Raw genomic sequence first — 23,865 nt, 5'->3', positions numbered from 1 at the left:
AATCTGTAAGGCTGCAAACATATTTTCACAGAAATGTAGACTTAAGGAAGGGGAAAAAAATGCAAAGCCACTATATTTGGTAGTTTGCAGGTGTTTATTCCATATAGTATAGCAGTTTGGTCTGAAAACCATTTTAGTAGGTGTTTACATATTGGCAACTAGATTCCTGTCTGACTGGCATCTTTAAATCATGGTTTCAGCTCCTGCACAGATTCCTAATGTGTCATAAATCTGTTAAAACACCCCAGACTCAATAACACACACACACACAGAGTCAGGAATAGACGCCCCCACCAACATGTAATATGTTGGGTTGGCAGCCTAGTGTAGCCTAGCAACAATGCTGTGTGTGGTCTGCAGAGTTTTTAACCACTGCAGGACAAATTACAGCTTACTGCTGATATACTGTGAATTTATGCGAGCTTTTTATTCTTTAGTTGACCTTATGGTCCAACAAGTAGTTCGCCATATCCGCTGCAGGCGCGCTTTTATTTTTGCATCTTACACTTTTAATGATATTGTTGCAAACGCGCTCATTAAACATGTGGAAGACGGCCAAGCAAATGCAGCCCCGGCTTTGATGCAAAATGTGCTTCTGCATCAGCGCGCTGATTGCTTTTGCTCGCAAAGTTTGACTAACCGAAACATGCCGGCGCCCTCCTCCCCCCCCACCCCCCCCCCACCCGACGCCGAGTGGACTCGCAGCTCTGTCTCCCTAATTTACTGTCAGACATTTTCATTAGGCCCTCAATGGCAGGTGTGTACGCTGATGAGCGTCACAATTGATTAGAGCTTTGCCAGAGGCTGACCTGTGGAGAAAAAAAAGGTTGGCTATGCTTGTCAAATTTTATTAGCCAGAAGGCAGCCTTTGTAGCTCGGGCAAGAAAACCGCGGAGACGAGATGAAAGGGAAGCGAGCGAACGGGAGGCCAGAGTGCAGAGATGTGAAAGCTTGCGAGAGATGCGTTGTTAAATCTGCCGCCGCGGCGAGAGGAGGGAGCCGGAGGTGAGCTTGTAGGCTACGTAAATGACACATCTGGGAGAGCGTTTCCGCATTCCCGCCATGGTTCAAGCAACGGCAGGGGGATTACATGCCTTCTAAGTTTACCTGACACTGGGAGGAAGTGGGTATCTTAAATCACTTCAGACAGGTGTGACTAATTACTGAAATATTATCAGACAATGCTACACAATCCATTAGATGCTGATTTGTATGGCGATTTTTACAGCTCTGCTCTCTTTTCATCCCGCTACACGGAGGAGAAAGTTTTACTGGCATCCAGACAGAAGCAATGTGATCAGCAGACATAAAAAAAAGTGATTTTTTTTTTTTTTCCCCCACTAAGACAGATGTTGAAATTGGCAGTAAAATATATGTTGTCGTTTTCTGCCATGTTTAGCAGTCAGCCGGCTTCAGCCCGAGGACAAGCCGAAATGGAAAGCTCACTTTAAAACAACACGTCATTAGTGTTGGCCGCGCATTAAGCTATGCTTGTCTCTGCCTTTTTTTTTTTTTTTTTTATTGGTGTTCTCTGAAAGCAATTAAAACATTTGTTTCAGCTTGCAGGATTTACTGAGTTTGAAAGTGTTTTTGCAGCTTCATACCATCAAAAACACACTTTTTAAGACGTTTTCAGGCCATTCTGGTCACGATTTCTGCAAACAGTAATGATTACTTGAATTTGCATTCAGATGTTGCTTCAGTCTTGTACATTTTTGCCTTCGGCTTTTCAAATCTTCTTTTTTTTTTAACAGACCTACAATACTGCTAACTTCCACAGGCTTATATTTACTGAAATGGCTATTAGGGAACTTTGATTGTTGTCTGTTAAACCATTTCTGTGTTGATTTGAACAGATGTTTTCCTCCATTTTCCTGCTTAAAGTGCCATTAATGTGTCGTTTCTGGTTTAGGAGGAAAATCAGGATAGCATCCATAACCGCATGCAATCCCACTAGGTTCTTTGGGTCTTTGCAAAGAAACAATTCAAGTGCATCACAGATGCTGCACCATGCTCAACTGTGGGCATTAGTAGCTTTACCAAATAATTTTATATCAGACAACCCAGCTGTGTTTGCTTACAGAAAATATCCAGTTTAGTCTCACCAGAGCAAAACAAACGGTGTCTGTCAGACTCCAAGTTTAGCAAACTCCACATCTTTGTTTGTGATGGTAGGACAGAAGAAACACTTTTTCTTGCCTCATCCTAAACAAGCAATTGGATTTTATTACTATTTTACCTCCCTTACCTTCCTGCTCACTGTGCAGAGTGACAAAATAAAGATGGCACCTCGTCCAGCTTAGTGGCCAGGTGGAGAAATTGGTCTCCGTCACATTATATTTGAACATCAGGGAAGCAAAAAGTTATGGATTACAATCAAAGGTTCCAAGATATTTTAAGTTTAAAAAGTGGAAACACAAAAAAAAAGATTTTTAGGGGTACTAATATTTGTTCCACAGCAGATTTTAGTAAAAACATTCATTTAACACGGCATTTATTTCTCCACCCAGTGATTAAAGTCAGAAATGTTCTAAAATGTTCATCTTGAAATTGTATTATGTTTAGATGTTGATGATATACTGAATTATTAAGATACAAAATATGAAAACTTTTGTGTATTAAACTGTTTGGACTGTGCAGTCAGGCAAATTAAAAGATCTTTGTGTTTCCAAGTCTGGTACCAACACTGCAAGGAAGGAGCTACACACAAAACTAGCTATTTGACGCACTGCACAGGCAAAATCCCAGCCTAAACCTCTTCGTCAAATCAGCCGGCCACAGCAACCACAAGTCACTAAATCAGCCGACAGCAGTGCACGCTTTCTAATTAGTCTGCCCTCATATGGACTCGCTCTGCAGGATAGGACGCTTTTCTCACTTTTCCTCACAGAACTGTCGGTTTTGTTCTCACCGCCGTCATCTGTGTCTTCTAGGCATTTTGGATTTCCTGTATTGGCCTTTGTGTTTCAGTTTGATTTGTTTTCCTTCTCTCTACCTTTAATCACAATCCGCTTCCTTTTCTCTCTGCCAGTACGCTGTTAGATCAGAGCTGGATGTTCTAAAAAGTGGATGAGTGAAGCTATTTGAATAGAAACAGTCCTCTTCTGAAGATGCGTTCATTTGTGTGATTAAATTAAACGTGTAAAAATCATTGATTGGATATAATGTTCAGTATCTTTTCAGGTACTAACCATTGGTGCTTGACCAAAAAATATCTACTGTTTCACTTAAATGCAATCAGTTTTAGATACGTTTGTTTTCAGGCCTGCAGATTGCACCTGAAAAGGTGCAAAAAGTGTTAATAATAGGTCCCTTTTAACTTGCATCGGAGCAGAGGACTTTGGACCACTGAGCAAACTTGTTTGCTGCTTAGCCCAGTTGAGATGCTTGTGAAATCGGCTGTTATTAAATTATAAAGTTAAGATTCTCATGTTAACTTAGAACGTTTTTAATGAGTTAGTTTCCCCTTATCTTCAGGACCTTTTAAAATTTCAGTCTGTGTCCAGAACCCTACATTCAAATAATCAGCTATTAAGTTACTGACAGTTCCTTGGACCCAACTAAATAGAAAAGGAGATCAGGCTTTTTCTGTTGTTGCTCCTATCCTATATATTGCTTCTCAAAACTCTTTTTTATTCTTTGGCATTTATTTGAAGTAGTGTTATCACTTTGTGTTACTGTTGTTCTTGTACAGCACTTTGGTGCAGTTTTACACCTGTTTTTAAAGTGCTATATAAATACATTTGACATTGACATCGGATACTGCTCTCCGTTAACAGGCAGCTTCATTTTAATGAATCCTTTCTGTCTGTCTTTCCAATGACAGTCTTTATTTAAAAATATGCTTTTTTAAACATTGTTTTTAAACATGTAATTCTCCAGAGAAGCTGAAATTATGGTTTTCTTTGGTTGTAAACGGTAATTATCAAAATAAACCAAAGTAGACCTTCCACAAAAAAAAGGTCACATTGTGAGGAATTTTAGTTAAGCGTCCACTGCTTTGAATTGAGTTACTAAAACGACACACTTTTTGGCGATATTCTAATTAACTGAAAAGCACAGGAATAGACGGACATAAACACATGCACTCCCTCTAGCCTGGATCACCCGTCAGAGTGCTACTTCACAAACCTCTGCCACCTCCACCCCCTCCAAAATCACTCCTCACTAATGTTTTATCCAGAATCAGCCTCTGTCCTCAGCCATTAATATGATAATATTTGGCGCAGTCAGTGATGGAGGCCGCGGTGTAATGAGATAATTACAGTGTTGTTTCATTTGGAGAGCGACACGAGCGCTCAATCAAAATGGCAGACCTAATTACGAGCCCAGGGATTGGCTAATGGGATCGTTGGAAGAGGGGTGGCATGAAAAAAAACAAAAAAAAAACAAGACAACTTGAATCTATTCTCTGAAGACCTGTTTGTTTGTGTGCGGAGGTGATAGCGGCTGTGGCGAAGTTTAAAAAGGCAGGAAGAGCTTCGCAGGCGTTTTCACTGCAGCACAGAAAACTTTTGAGAGGTGCCCCCCCCCCCTCTTGGCAGAATATCAGGGCTGATATTTGTGCCAGCAGAGACGCTGCTGCAGCTCACGCAGACACGCACGGCTTTGTGCAGCAAGGCAGCGACACTCGGCATACAAACGCGGCGGCTCAGAAGTTTGAGTGACTCAGCGCGTCCGTCCCCAGCGAGGCGACTGGAAGACGGTCTGCGTTAAGCCGACGTACGTGCGCGCAGTCACAAGCACGTCCCCGCCGCGTGTCCCGCATACCAAATTAGAAATTAGAGCGCGACGGTTGTACACGTAGGGATACACACCTTTTTATACAACCTTGAGATTGTAGTTGTGCGCGCAGGAAACACTCTCATGAAGATTGCTTAATTAAAGACAGGGTCGCCGGAGAGACTTAAGCATGTAGGCGATGTACCTCGCTAATGAAGCCCTCTACCTGCCCTCTCTCTCCTCCTCACTGCGTTTTCGGTCAATATCTGCCTGCCGGTTAGACTACTGGAGGCGAGGTTAGGCCCATGTTATGCAAGTTGGGTAAAGGCCTCTTCCTGTTTGGCTGTTTTGTGTTTTACAGAGCCAGGGCTGGATCTGGAAGGTTGGATTCTGGCTTATATCTTTTTCTAATTAATTAAATTTCTAATTAAATTAATATTTTTTATGAAGTGAGTGATTCAATTCAGTTCAAGGTTGTTTTTTTTTTTATACAGCCTCCATTTAGAACATTGGTAAGGCACTTCAGGTCCAATTCATATCCAGTTATATAGAATCTAGTTTTGGTTTTGGATCAGATTTAATTACAGACCAGCTGAGTCTGTGATACAGCACAGTTTAGTTCATCATTTTGTTGCTATTTAGATCATTTAATGCCATTTGTTTTGCATGCACGTGGTGACCGTGGAGAGAAAAGCCTTCCTTTTAACAGGAAGCAACTTCCAGCAGAACCAGCTTCAGTATGAATGGTCCATCTGCAGCTGCAGGCAGCTAGGTGAAGAGAGGGGGTAAAACAGATAAAACATTGAAGTATTGTTCCATTAGGGCTTTCTGTGGGAAGGAAGAAATGCAGAAATAAGGCGGCAAGGGTGTAGAAGTGGAGTGGCCGTCCCTCCACGCAGCCATCTGAGGTTGGATTCCCCACTTTCAGGTCTTTAGTGCACGCCTTCCCCCTTCCTGCCCATTTCCTGTCTGATTACTGTCAATAAAGGCCACCAGTAACACAGAATATATGCAGTTATTGGCAGCAATAGCTTCGTCAGTGGTTCAGTCCAGGAAACAGGTGGTAAAGATACAGAAAAACTGGTCAAGGGGTAATTCCTTTAGAAAAGAAGAAGAAATTAATTGCACAAATTTAGTGATAGCCATACTCTAACAAAAACCCAAGTAAGCAGAACCAAAGGGCGAGGTGTACCTTCTATGGCAAGAAAACCAAAGAAATTACGCATAGTTAAAGCTGTGGTTTCATCTGTGACTCTGTTTGTTACAGACTCAGGTAAAAGCAGTACTGGCAGCCAGCAGTACCTTTCTGTAATATTGAAAAACTAAGATAATACCAGAGGTTGAAGAACAGTATAGCTCCACGCAGGAAATTAATCTCAACACAGAACCACAGGACCAGGAGTCCCTTCCATGGCGAGAAAACAAGGAGAATACACAGAGCTAAAGGCAGGCGTCGCTCCGTCAATTTCTCTGTCGAGAAAAGAGGAGACGCAGCTTATCACACAGTCGCTGGGCCACTGGCCCGATCTATGGGAAATAACACCCGGGAGCACACAAAAGGTAATGAAAGCAATAACTGCAGCCGATGCATAAATAGAGAGTAGCAAAAGAGAATCACAAGAGTTCTCAGTCAGTCCTCCAACTTCTGACAGCAAAATATTAGTGTCAGAATTGGACACCTTTTGCCTGCTGTCGCCAGTAAACACAGATGAAAGACGGGGATTGTGCTCGCTCAGGTGTGTACTGCCCGTCTGATGGCTTAGTGTGTCCGTGTGTGTGCATTCCCACCCTCGTTTATACTTGTACTCTGAGGTGTGTGGAGCTTATCAGGCATTAAGGGTCCAGTAAGCAGGATGTTGATGTTTCTCTTTAGGTTTTGTCCCCATTCTGTCCTATCGCTATCACACCAGCACTTCCCTGTTTTTTTTGTTTGTTTTTTTTAGGCATTTAATTTATTCATTTGATTTCTTCACTGTTAGCCCAGTTTACCGAGAGCGATTTTAGCGTTGATATGTTGATGTATCTTCACTGCTTCTCTTCCATTTTCTCCACCCGGGTTTCCGCTGTCAGCTGTAGAAACTTCTCTTTAGGCACTGATGTGCTCTCGCAGGCTGTACTTTATGGATATTCTGCCTTCCTGTGCCTGTCAGGGGCTGTCATTGTGTGTGGGGGGAAGACTTCTTGTGGATTTCATAACAGTTTATGCATCACCTTTGACCTGTTTTCTGTTTCGCTTTAACACAGAGTCTTAATTAATCTTCTACGTCTGCCTCCAAAGACGCAATTGTTGACACCATCTCCTTGTCTCTTGCAGCGATTACCGGATCCAGGGGTTGCGCAGGGAGTACCAGCAGGCCCGAGCAGCTCCGGGTTACGAGGAGCTCGAGGCAGCGAGACGCCGAGTTCTGGAGCACGACCCGAACCGGGTGAGTTGGGATGTTGCAGCTTGGAGATTTTCTATTAAACAGACACTATTCCTCTCTGTTTTGATAAGAGCAGCAGTGCCCCGAAATGCCAGATTGCTTGTTGCCTCTCTTAACCAAGCTGCACAGCTAAGTGTCCCTGAAACCGCCATTGATCCAGCCCGAGGAATCATTTGATTTACTTCTTCACACTCGTAAACTCAGCATAGTCCGCCTGCGAATCAATAGCCATTTATCACCCGTTTTAAACAAGGATTTCTTTTCACGGTCAGCCCAGAGATGCGGAAAATCACCAATCAAAACCCCTTCATCTTCCCTCGGTGATCTGCAAAAGCATTTCCGTAGCGCTCGGTTCGTTTATCACTTAGCGAAACACCTGAGCACAGACAGATGCATAGCCATGTGGGAAATATGAGCTGGAATTTACCGACGGTGTCGCTGATATCCAATCAGTCGGCACAGCCGGCCTCCCGCCGTGCTCCCCTCCTCAACTACTGTAGTTAGTGTTTATTGAGCAATGAAGTCATGTGAATCAGTCTTCATTAGGCACTCCCAGGCATGCTATATACTTTCTCTCGTTTAGGCCTGCAGGGCTTTGTCACTCACCACATAACCCCGTGCCCCCCCCTGTGTTCCTTTCTCAGTTTGCAACGACTCTGCCTGCGCTGAAACTTTGATGCAATTAAAGCGCAGCGAGTATGCGCCGCAGCGTCTGATGGAAATGTTTTTCTTTACACCGAGAGGAAAAGAGTGGTGTCCACAGTGAGACGCCTCAGCAGGTTCCTCCCCCGAGGAGCCCGATAATGAAACACTCCTGCTCCAGTCGCACAAACCTGCTCACATACATGGTGTGAATAGAAACAGTAAAACATTGAGGGCACGTTCTAGTTGAATAAAACCAAAATATATATATATATTATTGTAAATACACTGTGTAGATTTTATTCCCTCAGAGAAATAGCCAGAATTATATGTAGATATTTGCACCTAAATGGGTGTTAAATGTCCATAATCTTTGCTGGAATGATACAGGCTTAGTGTTGGCATTTGTTGCCACTTATATCACTTTGCCTTTGTACGTTTAATGATGTAATAATTAAATTAAACTCAATTTGTGAAGCTGCGAGTCACATTAAATGTCATCTCAAAGCACTTTACAAGAGAAACAAAAAATGACAAATCTTCTCAAATCAGCCAGTTTCATTGTTTATAATCATATCGTTCAGTCAGATTCAGACCTAATTACAAGCAGTCCAATTATAAAACAATGGAATAAAACCCAGTTTATTTATTTCCCATTGACTTTAAAGCAAGATCAAGGTCAGTAAATATGTCCTCTAAAGACTGAGTGTATAAGAACTAAATGAAATACAAACGACCTCGCCGTTAAGCGCGTAATAACTACTACAGAAGCCGTGGAGTATCATAAATATGACAATGTAAACACGTCCTCCATGTATTAGCTTCTGCTAGTAGCTAATAGCTATGGTCATTGTGTGAAATGGTTTTTAGCACTGTGCCCAAGTCTGTTTGTCTTTTTCTAAAGTTGCTTGTAAATGTCTTGTGTCGTGCTTTTTGGGCTCGTTTCTGAACGTCCGGTTGCTTATTTGGGCTCTAAAAAAGAGACTATAAACACGAGTAAAGAGACCCGCTTCTGCTGTGGCACTACGGACAGCGAACGGCTGATATCCGTCTGCACACATGCTCAGAGAGGAATAAATGAGCTGTCTCTGCCTGTATGACAGAGTGGTTGCTGCTCTACACTGCCCTGTTTCTAACATAAACTTCACGGTTATATCGAATGAACTTACCTGCTGTCCAGCAGAAAGCCTGCAACCTCCGCATCCATTTTAAATCCCCACTCCCTCATGAATTGTCTCCACCTGGTAATAATAGCTACGCCAATATAGCCTCTCGTTTTCTCCCGGTTATTACTTCTTTTTCTTTTCTTGACTACTTCCTCTTCCCGGGCAAAGAGTATGAACAGTCCTCCATATCAACAGAAAAATAAATAGAATGATCTACGTTCGTCTTTGCTTGTTTTATGCTCCTCCACTGACAACACGTCCTCATATAGAAGACAGATGGGGAAAATGCGTATGGCTGACAAGTTTGTCCCCTTTCAGCTTCTGAAATCAGAAATAGCGTCACCTCCCAGTGGGCGCACCGACAACTATGTATTTATAAGCTACTAATTCTAAGTTATGAGAATGGTTTCATTTTTCATGTGAGGTTATTAGACTTTGCCAGAATATGTATTTATAAATGCACTACTTCATTTTTGCTAATTAAAAGCCAGATTAGTTACATACTGTCCCTTTAACAGGGAAAGGGGTCCTGCAGAACCAGGCTAGGTACTGTAGGCGCAGCCAGCCGGGGTCTAGAGGACAGAAATAAAACCAGAAAGGCACAGCTGAGCATTATGAAAATTATGTTTTAGAACAATCTACAAGGATGGTACACAAACTACCTGCCTTTTCTTTTATTCCATTACCCAATCCCTCCACCTTAACAAAACAGATTTAGGAACATTTTACCAGAAAACACAGAAATGGAGGAATATATGCAGAAACAATTTAGTTGATCAGACAAAACGTGACACATTTAAAGTTAATATAAGAGTAAAACGTATTACATATGTTATATTTTGGGGTAGTGAGATTTAATTCATCTTAATACTAAATCTGATTTAAATGCCAACAACAAAATGAAATGTATTGTATTTTTTTTTCCCAGTAGGAGCCAAAGAGAGGGCAGAGCTAGTCCATTTGCTCATATGCTGAGGGTTGTTCAGCTTCAGCTGCTGACAGAGTGGAGCCACTGGTGCTCTTACTGTTTGATTCAGCAGGATATTACTCCACATTTGCCTATTTTCACTCTGTGTGTGGTATGAGTGGACGTAAATGCAGGCAACTTGAGCGAGGCACTCGCGCCGGCCTTGTTTGATCAGGCTTTTAGCCGTCACCTCTGCCACCTCCTGCACGCAGCGCTGCTCTTTTATGCTCGGCTATATCTGCAGCCTTGAAACATAAAAAAAGCTGTTTTTCTGAGCTCTCCACACAAGGCCAGGAGAGCCATTCTTCCTCTCAGAGCGTTTTGTGTGTTTGAAAGCGATGAGTATGTCTACTTTAGCTCTCCTGAGTTAGAAGATAAGGCTAGCTCACTAGAATAAAGGGGAACAAACAAAAGGCTGCGGGTGCTCCGTTTGTGACTCTTCATTTAGCAGTCTGGGATGAGTTAGAGATCTTTGAAAGTGCGTCTGTGTCACTGTGCTCAGAAATGACTTCCTGTCCCTTTGTTTCTTCCCTCTAACCCCGCTCCTTCCATGTATCTGTCTCCCTATCAGTCTCTAATTTGACCCTTCCGCCATGTTTCCCCGTCTGTGGATAGGTCATCCTTGTAATTATGCCAATCACAGAGCCGCACTCACTCTGTCTAGTTTCACTATATGCTAATGATAGGCTCTCTGTAAAGTCTTGATGGCCAATTAAGGCTTGAAACTACATGGCAAGTTTCATCTCCTTTGTTCCATGAGATGAGTTGGGAGGAAGATTTAACTTCAGACGCCCATTTTTCACAACCTGATTCTGCTGCAGCTTTTTACTGCAGTCTACTCTATGATTATGCAGCGGTTTCCTTTGCATGTTAATAAATATATGCTGTATTTAGGACTTTGCTTCAGCATTGTTCTACAACTAAAAAAAGATTTCAACAATGATCAAAACAAAGGTCTCCAAGGGAATATTTGATGCACTAAAAATGATAAACAAATTACTTAGAACTAGGATAGCCGATTTTTCCAGAAGTTTCCCCAAGACTGTCTTTACCTTGCTCTTCCGCTCCTCAGGCAGATCGCGTTTAAAAAAATATCTCCCAAATCCACTCTGGTCATATTTCTTTCTACATAGTCTGCTTCTTGTGACTCTCAGCCATGTTCAAAGTATACGATGAGAGCAGCGGAGCTACAATGAACGGCTAACACCGAAGCTAACTGCTAAGCTAACCGGATACGTAAACACTAGAACTGTGCAGTCAGCAAGCAGAAACTTACAATGAACGAGCACGCACACTGGCGTTACGTGAGTGCGTCCGAATAATTGGCATGTGGGAAAACCAATATATAAGGCTATACCCAGAACTTGAGACAGAGGGGGGTTGAGAGCAGGACCAAAACTCAGACAAAATGGTCAGAGTTTTTACAGGCCTGCAGCTCACATGTAGATAAATGGTTTTTTAACCTCCTTTTTCTGAATAAATAATGTATTGACTACTTTTAGGACAGAAGGACAATTTTACCCAGCATAACATATTGTTTTTGAATACAATTACCAAAAATGGTGCATTTTGAGTTTTGTATTTGCCTGCATGCTGTGTTCCTGCTGCAGGTACCAGGACCAAACCAGACAAAAGGGGAAATATGTACCCTAGGAAATGGTCCCCTGTTTTAGTTACGTCCAAGTTTAAACTCTTCTCCAGTTCATTTTGTTGTTGTAGTAAAGTATTTGACAGGACTAGGTGGTGCTTATGTTTGCCAACACAATATTTAATCTCACATATCTGTGTTCAGCCCTGCTGAAATATTTTCACCAAGAGCTGCTATGAAACATTGTGATCAAGCTTTATTGGTTTGGTTTTACTGTTTTTAATACGCTGGACTGTCTGCCTAGCGGGAGGAGGGACGCGGATGGGAGACTTGACACACTATGGAGCCTGATTTTAGACCCCATAGAGGAAACAAACACATAAATCGCCTACGTAGACAAAAACATCGCTTTAATTTTAAACAGAAAATAAGCAACTGTTCCTAATAGTACTTTAATACAACATCTTAAAGTTTAAGTTATTTCTTGCATTCTGTTGTAATTTGACAAAAAGACTACTAGTTTTAGTAGTTTACTACTAAGCATGGTTGTTTTGCTGAGGACTTATGGCTTTTTGACATTCTCTTGTTTATACATTAAAAAAGGGAGTCTTGCAAGCTAATATTAGTGAATCTGTTAAATTGTGATTGAAAATGTGTTTTCCGAAGTATTGGTAGACCACCGCACAGTCATAAACCATTTTTCAATGGTAAAGATTGGTAAAAATGCTTGAAACAAGTTGCTATAGGATAATCAAAGTGTGACCTTAGTACATTTATTCATGGAAGAAAGAAATTCCACATTAACCTCTAACTTTTTGCTAAAACACTAATTAGCTGTAGCTTTAATAAATCCTGTAGGCTAACTAACTGTAGTCTTTTCTAATACTAGCTTTTAGGTTATTTTTCCAGATATATTTAATGAGTAATCATGACTGCTTCCTACTGGTATTAAAGGGGGCATATCATGATTTTAAGTTTTTCCTTTTCACATTTAAATCATTCAGTTGTGGTCCATGTAAAGTGGAACAGCAATGCTTTGGTCTGAAATTCCTCGTTAAGTTACTCCCACAGCCCCTCCTTTGCCCCTGTTCTGACGTTCATCTGAGAGCAACTAATTTTATTGCTGTCTCTTTAAATCTAAAGGAGCCACTTCACACCAGAGCGTTCCACTGTACCCATTCCTCCATTTTTGTAGGATGCTGGGGGACAATGTCATGACTTGTTTGGGTTAATACACCCAACAACAGACGTATCCACTTGTAGCTATGGCATGCTTAGACCACGAAGTTGCAGCAAAGAATTAAAATTGCAGATTCGTGAAATTGGTAAGCTGGAAGTCCAAGACCTTGTTTAGCAGCTCCGCAGATACTCCTGTGATGGAATTGTAAAAAAAAAAAAAAAAAAAATAGAAAACAGAAGAGCTTGAAAAATGGCCTAAAAAATAAAGATAGCTATGCAGCACCTGAACAGATTAAAATGAAATTTTCTGCACTCCTACAGACACCAAGTACACAACAAAATGCATTTAAGGGCTAAAAAAGTGAATTTTGCGTGAAATGATATTAAGTCAGGCTACACAAAATAGCTCCTGCACTGAAATTGTTAATGTCTCCAGATAGATTAATAGTTAAAATGTTTAAAATTACCTGTAGCTGTGAGATCATCATCTTTGACATTGAATGAAAGCAAAATGATTAAAAGCTATTAGACTGGAGGAGATCTTGGTGAGAGAATTGTTGTCCGAAGGTCGGTTTCAGCTACTAAAGATTATTCCATACCCGGCTAAATATTTATTTCACCACTACTTGAGCAATATTTACACCAATGCTGTGAAGTCCTGTTTGTCAGCTGTATTGTTGGTATTGATCCAACTGTTTGCCCTCTAGTGGCTGCTACTGGACCCCAGTGATGCAAAATGCACAGACAACAATCCATTTCTATAAACCTGCACCAACCCTGTCAATTAACCACACCTAAAATATCCAGTTTTGCAAACTGAACGGTTGGCGTCTTGTGAACTCGCTTTCCCGCTCATTATGTAACAGAGTAATACCTTCGAGACGTTACCATTTGCATCTCAACCAACAGTAGCTGCACATGCACACAGAAGTCAGTGAAAACTGTACTTGCAGTGACACATTCAGTCATTAGGAAACACGCACGCAGCGCAACGCTCACACAGCTCCAGATACAACTCATCTGCCGCGCAGCTGGGTTGTGTTTTTTTTTTTTTTTTTTGTACTTCTCTCTAATGTTTTGTGCACGGACATCCATCACCTTGATGATATTTTAATGTCACATCCTCAGGCTGTCTCAATCTCTCCCTCATCTCTCCCCCCTCACCCCCCCTCCACACGTCGGCCATCACTTCATAAATAAACCCCCACATCATTAAGTAAACACGCACACGCCTGTCACCGTGATATATGGCCTACACACACAGACACACGCAGCGGTAAACTGTGCAGGGTGCCCAAAAGCCAAAGCCCCCCCGAGGACTTCTTTTTTTTTTTTTTCTTCCTCTTTGTACCCACAGTTCTAATGAACCAACATTTATTCATCTGTGACTGAACGAAATAAAGTCAGAAAGCTAGCGTGGATCACTTCCCCACATCTGGAAACGTCCGCGTGCCGTTTATGGTGAGATACTGATGCCTAGTTTGTTTCCATTTTTTATCTCGGGGACAGGCCATCACTGCTTTCATCTGACGGGTTCAGCCCGACTCAAAGGATTCAGGAGCGTTGGCAGGCCTGTCCTGCTGGAGAATTTGCCAAAGAACTTAAAAACCTCCTTAGATGGTCAGAAGGGAAGAGTAAAAGCCAGACACTACAGGGTCATAACTGGACAAGAGATCGCATTAGTCACATTTTATAAGGCGTATGTAAATATTTGATTTTAACTCTACCTGACCAGCATTTCTTGTGTTGTTTAACACTTAAGTAGGAGGAGATGCAAGTCTTTTTCACTAGGTTCAGATTTATGGCTGCGCTTCCTTGTATCCAGTTCAAGTGTGGCTGAAGCACTGCCTACATAGATAAAGAGCATATACTATGGCTTCCTGCCAAAACAAACATTTCATTACGGACAAAGCAGTAAACATCATCGTTCTGTCAATGGCTGACTGTGACGTTGGCTACGAGCCACAAAATTGGTCTGACTAACCAAAACACACGCAGAAGATTACCCTCGACGTTTAAACAATCATCCAGATCCGGGGTTGTCATGTCTGCTTTTTATTCACACGGATGGATGCATGTGTTCTCCTGCACCTGAGCCCGCCGTTCATGCAAATAGGCAGCTACCATAGGAAAAAAATGAGCTGGTAACATTGGTTTAGCGCGGATGTTAATATTCAGTACCGACGCTAACAGATTTTCCTTTGTCTTCAGCTTGTAAGCTGCATTTAGGTCGTTCTTGTGCCTCTGCTCCCCTGCTGGCTTGACTGTCAATCAAAAACACAGACCGGCCCGCCCACCCCGGGCACAGAGGCTTCTCTTTCTTCTGATAACCCAAAAAAAAATGGCATCAAAAACACATTTATAACCCAGCCCACTGGAGAAATTAAAATATTTTGAACCCTGCTGTACCCGCACTGCACAAACGGAACTTAAAATAAGTAAAATGTTCTTAAAATTAATGCATTTCTCCTTGATTTAAGCAGGTAAATAAGGTAATTTGCCAATGGAATAAGATTTTTGCGCTTAAAATAGGAACAACTCATCATCATCTTATTTCAAGAACAGTGTCTAATTATCTTATATTAGGGGTCAAAATACTAATTTCATTGGCAAATAATCTTATTTACCTGCTCAAATCAAGGACAAATACATACATTTTAAGAACATTTTACTTATTTTTAGATCTGTTTTTGCAGTGCATGCATATTTGACTTTTCACGACTCGGTTTGTTTTCACTGCAAAAAAAGAGCTAAAAAAAGGTAAAAATTTCTTGAAGTTAGTGCCTTTGTCCTTGATTTGAGCAGGTAAATAAGATTATCTGCCAATTGAATGAGTATTTTGACCCCTAAAATAAGATAATTAGATATACTGCACATGAAATAAGATGGTGGAGATGAGTTGTTCCTATCTTAAGTGCATAAATCTTATTCCATTGGCAGATCATCTTATTAACCTGCTCAAATCAAGGATAAATGAACTCATTTCAAGAAAATTTTAGTTATGTTTAGTTCTGTTTTTGCAGTGTTCCAATTTAATTTTCAAAAAAATGCAATAAAGTATGGCCCCTCTGCAGGATGAGGCAACATTTTCTGACAGTCAACGATGAAATGAGGAAATTTTGTTTTTAATTAAACTAAAGTCAAAGATGTAAAGCGGTAACAAGAACATAACAGCGTGCAAAGTCTCCCCGTCCGCTTCGCTCTGCTTGTCAACTATTACCTGACTCCAAAAAAAGTGGAAAATGTAAATTTTCCAGTTAGCGGCAGGCTGAGATGGCGGTTTGTGCACATTGAAGGTGAGGATGTTTGTGTTTTTAAAACCAATTGTTCGTGTGCGGTCGTGTAGAAACACAAGTCAGTTTAGTGTATAATTGAACGACGAGCACAAAAGCCGCCCACGCACATATTTAGTCCTATTCTTGTTTTATAACAAGACTTTTACGAGGTGGCACGCCTCAAACGCATAAAAAACACATCCTAAACGCGGAGCACACACACACACACACACACACACACACACACACACACACACAGACACACAGATTGTTGATCAAAAGGGCTTCAAACCTCAGCTCTGACCAAAGTGACGCCGCTTTCAAAGTTCATTTCACTGCAGGAGGCTGCAGCCAAACTCCCGCTGGAACATCACACACATTCAGAGTCTCTTAAAGAGGAAAACCCCATAATTCAGCAATTACAAGAAATTCTAGGGTCCAGATTGCTTTTTTTTTTTCTAGTTAAACACGGTCCTTCTTGCACTTTCGCTCCGTTGCCCAGTGCAAAACTGGAGCCTTGTTCTGATTAAAGGCTCTCCCTCCCTAGACTGCTATTCTGGTCTGTAAAATTGCACAGCACAAGCCACAAGTTAGTGTTTAGATCATGCTCCCCCTGAATAACTCGGGGGGAAAAAGCTACAGCGCGATCAGCAACTGGAAAACTGGCTGGGAGAAAAGTCCCTGCTGATGTGGGGCTGGGATGATCATTATGAAGGGAAAGTCTTGCTGCAGAGATTATCCCTACACATTAGGCATTTATTCTGGTATTCAGACTTCATTTAATTCGTTTTCCATTCAGGTGAGATAATTCCCCCCGTTCTGCATTGCAAATGTAATTGCGTCTTGCACCAATACCTTGAAACATTCCCGAGTTAAGGCATTATCTGGAAATGATTGCTCATGAATATTCTCCAAACAAATTGATTTATTCTTAAAAGCGAGTGAGTTTGCCTCATGCCGTTTGGGTATTGTTTGCCGATCAAACGCCTTTAAACCCGCGCGGGCGTGCCAGGTTTCATTTTTTGAGAGAAAACAGGAGCTTTTGTCAGCTGGAAATAAGTCAATTGATTCAATTCATGACTCCTTCCACGGCGAAATAAAGAGACAAAATATGCCATGAAATGTCCCAAAGCACTCGTGCAGCTTTATCGCTTCCTTTTGTAAATCTACATGCTCCATTATAAACGGACAAAAGCATCAATCCTTTCGACTAAATTGATAAAATTACAGACAAAGGCGGCGAAGACTGGTTGTGGTCTTATTTAATGCATTTTTTTCAACTTTCCATTCATCCGTCTCTCCAATGTTGTACCTCTTATCCGAAATTGGGCCGCAGAGGTAGCAGCTCTGCGAGGGGAAACCTGGACATCTTTCCTCCCAGAAGCATTGTGCTTATTCTAGGGGATCCCGAGGCGCTCAACCAGAAAGGACTCGTAGTCCTTCAAACGGGCGCTCAGGCCGTTCATACAGTGAGACATTAGACCACTGCAAAAACAGACCTAAAAATAAGTCAAATGTTCTTAAAATTTGGGTTTTTGTCCTTGATTTGAGCAGGTAAATAAGATTATCTGCCAGTGGAGTGAGTATTTTTACCCCTAAAATAAGATAATTAGATAAACTGCACCTGAAATAAGACGATGGAGATCAGTTCTTCCTATTTTAAGTGCAAAAATCTTATTCCATTGGCAGATAATCTTATTTACCTGCTCAAATCAAGAATAGATACACTCATTTTAAGAAAATATGACTTATTTTTAGTTCTGTTTTTGCAGTGTCCTTATCTCATGACCATAGGAGAGGCTTGGAAAGTAGACGCTTTTTAGACCAACTCTCTGCTCCAACCAGAAGCGCTGAACCCAAACCCTCAATCAGAACCAGGTTCACTGATGTTTAAAAGTGAAAAATATGACTTCCACCATATTTATCCTGCAGCCTTCGTGTATCTATTGGAAAGTTTCAGTCAGGCGTTAGCTAAACCCCTCGTTCCCTCCTGTTAGACAAAGAACCAGCATGAACGTTTCATCCCAGCTTTATGTTTCTACGAACAGCTATTAAGAGTTTTCCCACACGCGGACCTCACCTTCCTTCCTCTTCCACTGCTTGCAAAGTCACAATGAGGGATTCTAACCACGGACTCCTCCTCTCTGTCCTTGCCTCTCCAGCTCAGCCCAGAGGCTTTGTATTCTCCTCCCTTGTTTTAAGTCGCTTGATTCTGATGCCGTGCAACACCCGCTTGTTTTTTTTTTTTTCTCCCCCCCCCTCATCTCTTCTCCATCTGGGCCAACAAAGGCCTTTAGGGACTCTCTTGGTGTCTGTCTTTATTCCCACAGCTTGTCTCCTGCCTACGGGCAAACTGCAGAGTGTGATCTCCCTGCAAGTTGATAAAACTCTTCCCATTCACCTCCTCGCCCGTACAGATTTTGCATTGCGTCGCTACATACGAATTCACGACCAAGAGGTTTGAAGAACCTCAAAGTTTTAGAGAAACAATAGCCCTGCTCGTCATCTCTTTGCACTTGTATCATTTTAAAATATATATACAAGTCCTATTTGACCATTTTGTTTAATCTATTTGGCATAAAAGCCAAATAGTGCCTTGCTTATTTACTCAAAGGGACTTTTTAAATGGATAGCTGGAACAACAAAGCGGTGGAAAGCAATTGTTAGACAAAATCTGGGATTTTCTCAGCTGGCTGCGCCTCCATAAAGAAAAAGGCGCTGCCAGCGGTAAGCTTTGAGGCAAGGAAGCCGCGCCGGGCCAAAAGGCTACAAGGCTGGCAAACATCTGCAAGAGGAAGATCCATTGTTCCAAGTGAAGATGCCAGAAGGAGTCGAATTGAGTTGTCCTTGAGGTGCAGATTACGCTCCGTGGCCTTTTTAATGTGAGAAAATGTGGAAGTTTCCTTGTTTAAGAAAGCTAAATAGACTTTAAAACCGCTCACAATGCGGCAACCAAACTACATACAGTGGCTTATATTTATCCACCTTGAACTTTTCCACATTCTTAAGCGTCAAAATAACAAACTGAATAGTGTTTGATTTGGATTTTATGTGCCGGAACAACACAAAGTAGCGTGTATGTGTGAAGTGAAAGGATACCAGGCTGCAGCCGCTTTTCTTGCTAATAAAAAATGTGAAAAGTATAGCAGGCATTTGTATTCATCCATCCTTATTCGGATACTCCTAAATTGAATCCAGCAGAACCAATTGCCTGCAGATATCGCCTTAGTATTTAGGAGCAATGCTTTGTGTGATTTGATAGCATTATGGAGACCAAGGAATACAGCAGGGAGCCAAAATGAACATCACATCATCTCCTCTGAAGCACGGTGGAGGCAGCATCATGCTGTGGGGGGCTTTTGCTCTCCAGCCTGCTAGAGACGTAGGACTTTATGCCATGCCAATATTCTTCTGTTTTGTGTTAAAACAGACTGAGGTTTAGTGAAAAAAAGGAACCATGTGTCTGTTTAGCGGCTCTTTATGCTTTGGCAAGGCAGTGAAAATGAAAAAGAAGGGAAAAAAAGAGCAGAAAAGATTTTATATTTGGATGACTTGACCGGCTGTAGCTCAGAGCTACTGGAGCTGGACTTGCATTCAAGTATCTGCAGGTCAACCGGGTCCGGCTGAAGATATTCTGGGAGCTCGAGGCGGTGGATTCACTCGTGGAAAAAAAAAACAAAAAAAAACACATAGCCGCTGGCGAAGTGACCTGCACATCTACAAGTCTGCAACTGGAAAAGAGGAGACAACCGCCCGTTTAGCCTTACGATGCCGTCTGAGGGGCAGCAACGCGCCCGGACATGACACCTCTGCAGGGGGAGAGCGTCCGTGTGCTGCAGCTTAAAGCGCACACAACCATTAAATCTCACATTTTGTTAAGAATAAACTGCAACTCCTCCAAGTGTCTCGCTCACACACCCCGCCATGACGACACGCCTACCGGGGCCCTCGCACAACGAGAAGGAAGCGCGGAGACATGCTCTCCCAGGCGCTCTGGGATGTTATTACAGCACGCAGCGGGGAGGCCGACAGACCCGCAGAGGAAGAGACAAACCCCCAGAAAATAAACAGCACCCCATGGCCACTGCCATGGCCACACACACACACACACACACACATGCAGTCAGATCCACGAGGCCCGGGCACGCTCCCTGCTGGAATGACTAAGGCTGGACGGTAAGCTGCAAACAATCGGGGTAAGCCCATGAGAGCACAGCTGGTTTTATCAGCTCAGGGTTCAGAGCGAACAGGGAGATAAATAGCTCAGTTAGAGGATGTTATTACAAATGGCCGCTTAAACAAATCAAATGTTCCCGTTGGCCGCACAGCAGCGGTTTTCCCTGTTTATGTTTGTCCGCCCTTAAACAATGTGATCGGCTCTTCCACGGGGGAAAAAAAAAGAAGGTTTGCTTCGTTTGAACGGCTGTAACCACAAATAAATGATTTCAGAGCGCAGAAAGGAGACTATATCGCGCCGAGTTTACGTCTCTCGGCTTCACAGTGAACCACCGAAACTCAGAAGGACAACCATCTAGCCAGATTCTGAACCCGGCTGCTATAAAATGTGAAAATCTACACGAGGTCAGGAGTTTAGACCTAAACAAACGCCAACAATGAGGACAATTACCAGCAGATTGGCCCATTACCAAAATAGACTGCATTCCCCTCAGAGTGTGTAGCCCTCGTTCCCCTCCTGTGTGTGTGTGTGTGTGTGTGTGTGTGTGTGTGTGTGTGTGTGTGTGTGTGTGTGTGTGTGTGTGTGTGTGTGTTTGTTTACCATCTGCTGCTAACGAGCTCGCAGTGAGCCCGGTCCAGGTGTGGGAGTGTTTAGTGTACACTGGAGGGCAAGTAAGCCTCCTGCTTGAAACACACACTTGCAGTCTCCTAATTCGACATAATCTTGTGTGCCAACAAGCTAGACTTGACTAACACGAGCGCGACTCTTTGACCTTTTTGAGGGAAATCTTGGTTATTTGTTGGTTTCTGTGGCAACGAGCTGCCTCCCAGCGACGTAAGACACGGAGCGCTGTTCGGTTTTAAGGAAATGAAGGCGATTACGGAAATAGAAAATCGCAGGAGTGATTATTCGTTCATTGTTCTGCTTTTAGAGGCTATTTCTGGACCGATAAAGCTTCCTTTGCAGATAAAAGCAGCCACGGTCATGGGCCCTTTGTCATTTGGGTGTGTTGACTGAGACGATGGAAGAAGGTTGGGTTTTTTTGGGATGTTTTAGTCAAATTTGATGGATTGAGGGAAAAGTTGACCTGGTCCGTTTAAAAGTTTGCTTCTATGGTTTTCTTGCTGATACTGTATATATTTGACACATGGGGCTCTCCACCGACCACTACCTGGTGGCGAGTTGGCTCCGATGGTGGGGGAGGAAGCCGGTCAGACCTGGCAGGCCTAAACGTATTGCAGCAAACCCTGCAGAGGTGGGAGCTTTGACTCCCACCTCCGGGAGAACTTTAAACACGTCCAGAGGGAGGCGGGGGACATTGAGTCTGAATTGACCGTGTTCCGGGCCTCTATTGTTGAGGCGGCATCAGGGCGTGATCTACAGCTCTCACTGGAGCGGTTTGCAGCCGAGTGTGAAGCGGCCGGGATGAAAATCAGTGCCTCCAAATCCGAGACCATGGTCTTGAACCGGAAAAGGGTAGAGTGCCTTCTCCGAGTTGGAGAGGATGTGCTGCCCCTAGTGGAGGAGTTCAAGTATCCTGGGGTCTTGTTCACGAATGAGGGGAAGATGGAGCGGGAGATCGACAGGCGGATTGGTGCGGCGTCTGCTGTGAAGCGGGCGCTGTACCGATCCGTTGTGGTGAAGAGAGAGCTGAGCCAAAAGGCGAAGCTCTCGATTTACCGGTCGATCTACGTTCCTACCCTCATCTATGGTCACGAGCTTTGGGTCGTGACCGAAAGAACGAGATCCCGGATACAAGCGGCTGAAATGAGTTTTCTCCGTAGTGTGTCTGGGCTCTCCCTTAGAGATAGGGTGAGGAGCTCAGTCATCCGGGGAGGACTCAGAGTAGAGCCGCTGCTCCTCCACGTCGAGAGGAGCCAGTTGAGGTGGCTCGGGCATCTGGTCAGGATGCCTCCTGGACGCCTCCCTGGTGAGGTGTTCCGGGCACGTCCCACCGGGAGGAGGCCCAGGGGAAGACCCAGGACACGCTGGGGGGACTATGTCTCCCGGCTGGCCTGGGAACGCCTTGGGGTTCCCCCTGAGGAGCTGGCCCAAGTGGCTGGGGAGAGGGACGTCTGGACCTCCCTACTGAAGCTGCTACCCCCGCGACCCGACCCCGGATAAGCAGAAGAAGACGGACGGACGGACGGTTTTCTTGCTGATACTGAATATCTGTTGTATTCGTTTTGCACGCGACATGGATGTGTTTTAGTCCTATAGGTCACTGCCTTTTGTGTGTCAGACACTTTTCTGTGTGCTGCTTCCATAAAAGAAAGATAAAACAGCTTAATAACATGGTGACACTTTATTTGAAGGGGTGTACATAAGACTGACATTACACTGTCATAAACATGACATAACACCTGTTATGAACACAAATGACTCATTATGAATGTTTAGGACTGTTGTCATTCGGTAAATTATGATGACAAGCCCTTAATTTAACCAAATTCAGACTCAGACTCAGACTTACTTTAATGATCCCAGGGGGAAATTACTTAATCCCAAACCAAGCCCTTAATTTAACCTAATCCCAAACCAAGCCCTAACTTTACCCCAATTCCAAATCAAGCCCTAAACTTAACCTTGTCTCTGTTAATGTCAAGTTGTCATAACAGACATGTTACTTTGCTTTAATAGTGTCATAATTTACCGAATGACAATTAATGACAACAGTCCTAAACATTCATAGTCGTTTATGTTCATAACAGGTGTTATGTCATGTTTATGACAGTGTAATGTCAGTCTTATGTGCACCCCTGCAAATAAAGTGTAACCAATAACACTTTCAGGTCTAGGTTGCTGCAGGGATGTACCAAAGTGCGTCTACGTTTCCAACAGCGGCAGTAGTATTTAGCCTGACTGCGGCTCACAAGTTCCCGTGTTGTTTTTTGTCCTTCCCTGAGCAAATGCCAAATATTTACAACTCCTGTCATTTTTGCCGTCTGTTCTACCTCGCTTCTGTTCTTCCCGGTCGTCCATCTCCTCACGTGACGGGGAAGGGTCTGTGAAATCTCTTCCCAGCCATCTTTAGGGAGGCGGTGGGGTGGGGGGGTTGGGGGGGTGATTTGATAGCGGATGGCTTGCGCCTCACGGTGCCAGTCGGATGCGCGGCGTGTGTGCTGGGGGTGCCAGTAGGAGCTTGGCATGGGGAGTGCCAGGCAGAGGCTCCACACTGAGAAACATGCTTAATTAGCATCCAAGATGGATGGAGGGAGGAGGGAAGGGATGGATGGATGGCAGTACAGGAGGCTAATTACGCCATTTGAACAGAAACGACAGAGTTAAACGCCGTAGCATCTCAGTCGGAGGAGGGAAGCCATGCTCGGGCATTGTGTCAAAGCATTTGGACTCTCGTCCGCAGCTTATTGTATATACGAACGTAGCAAATTTAAAGCGCGGCCAAAAGGGCTCTAAGAAATTCATTTCCCCCCGAGCCCTGGCAATACTTCCTGATGAATGTGACAGCTGCGCCGCCAAAAGCTGGGAGCTTTAGCACGTGTCATCTGGCCCTGTCAAGGCCGCGCTTTTTTTTTCCAATTTGAAAAAAAAAAAAAAAAAAAACGTAAAAGTGACATTCTGCTCATTCACACTCGCACACATGCCAAGCATTCTGTCAGAGAGCTGGCAGCTGGTGAATTGCGGCACATCCAGTGACTCGACACAATCACGCACTCGAGAAGAGAGAGAGAGATCGCTCCCGTTCCTTTTCCCATGATCAGACGC

At 43.2% G+C, this 23,865-nt stretch overlaps 1 protein-coding gene across 4 annotated transcripts in view; it reads left to right on the top strand.

The window, feature by feature from the left end:
- The window catches only part of pard3ba (par-3 family cell polarity regulator beta a), a 178,929-nt gene that overhangs the window by 132,679 nt on the left and 22,385 nt on the right, over nt 1–23,865 (top strand). For all 4 annotated transcript variants that reach the window (XM_021313420.2, XM_036127955.1, XM_012857330.2 and 1 more), the window contains one exon: nt 7,037–7,148. In XM_021313420.2, the coding sequence (XP_021169095.2) occupies nt 7,037–7,148 (112 nt within the window). The remainder of the gene's footprint in view (nt 1–7,036; nt 7,149–23,865) is intronic.

Source organism: Fundulus heteroclitus, chromosome 24, assembly GCF_011125445.2.
Source record: "Fundulus heteroclitus isolate FHET01 chromosome 24, MU-UCD_Fhet_4.1, whole genome shotgun sequence".
Taxonomy (NCBI): domain Eukaryota; kingdom Metazoa; phylum Chordata; class Actinopteri; order Cyprinodontiformes; family Fundulidae; genus Fundulus; species Fundulus heteroclitus.
The sequence above is the reverse complement of the archived record's forward strand: the minus strand, read 5'-3'. Positions and strand labels throughout refer to the sequence as shown.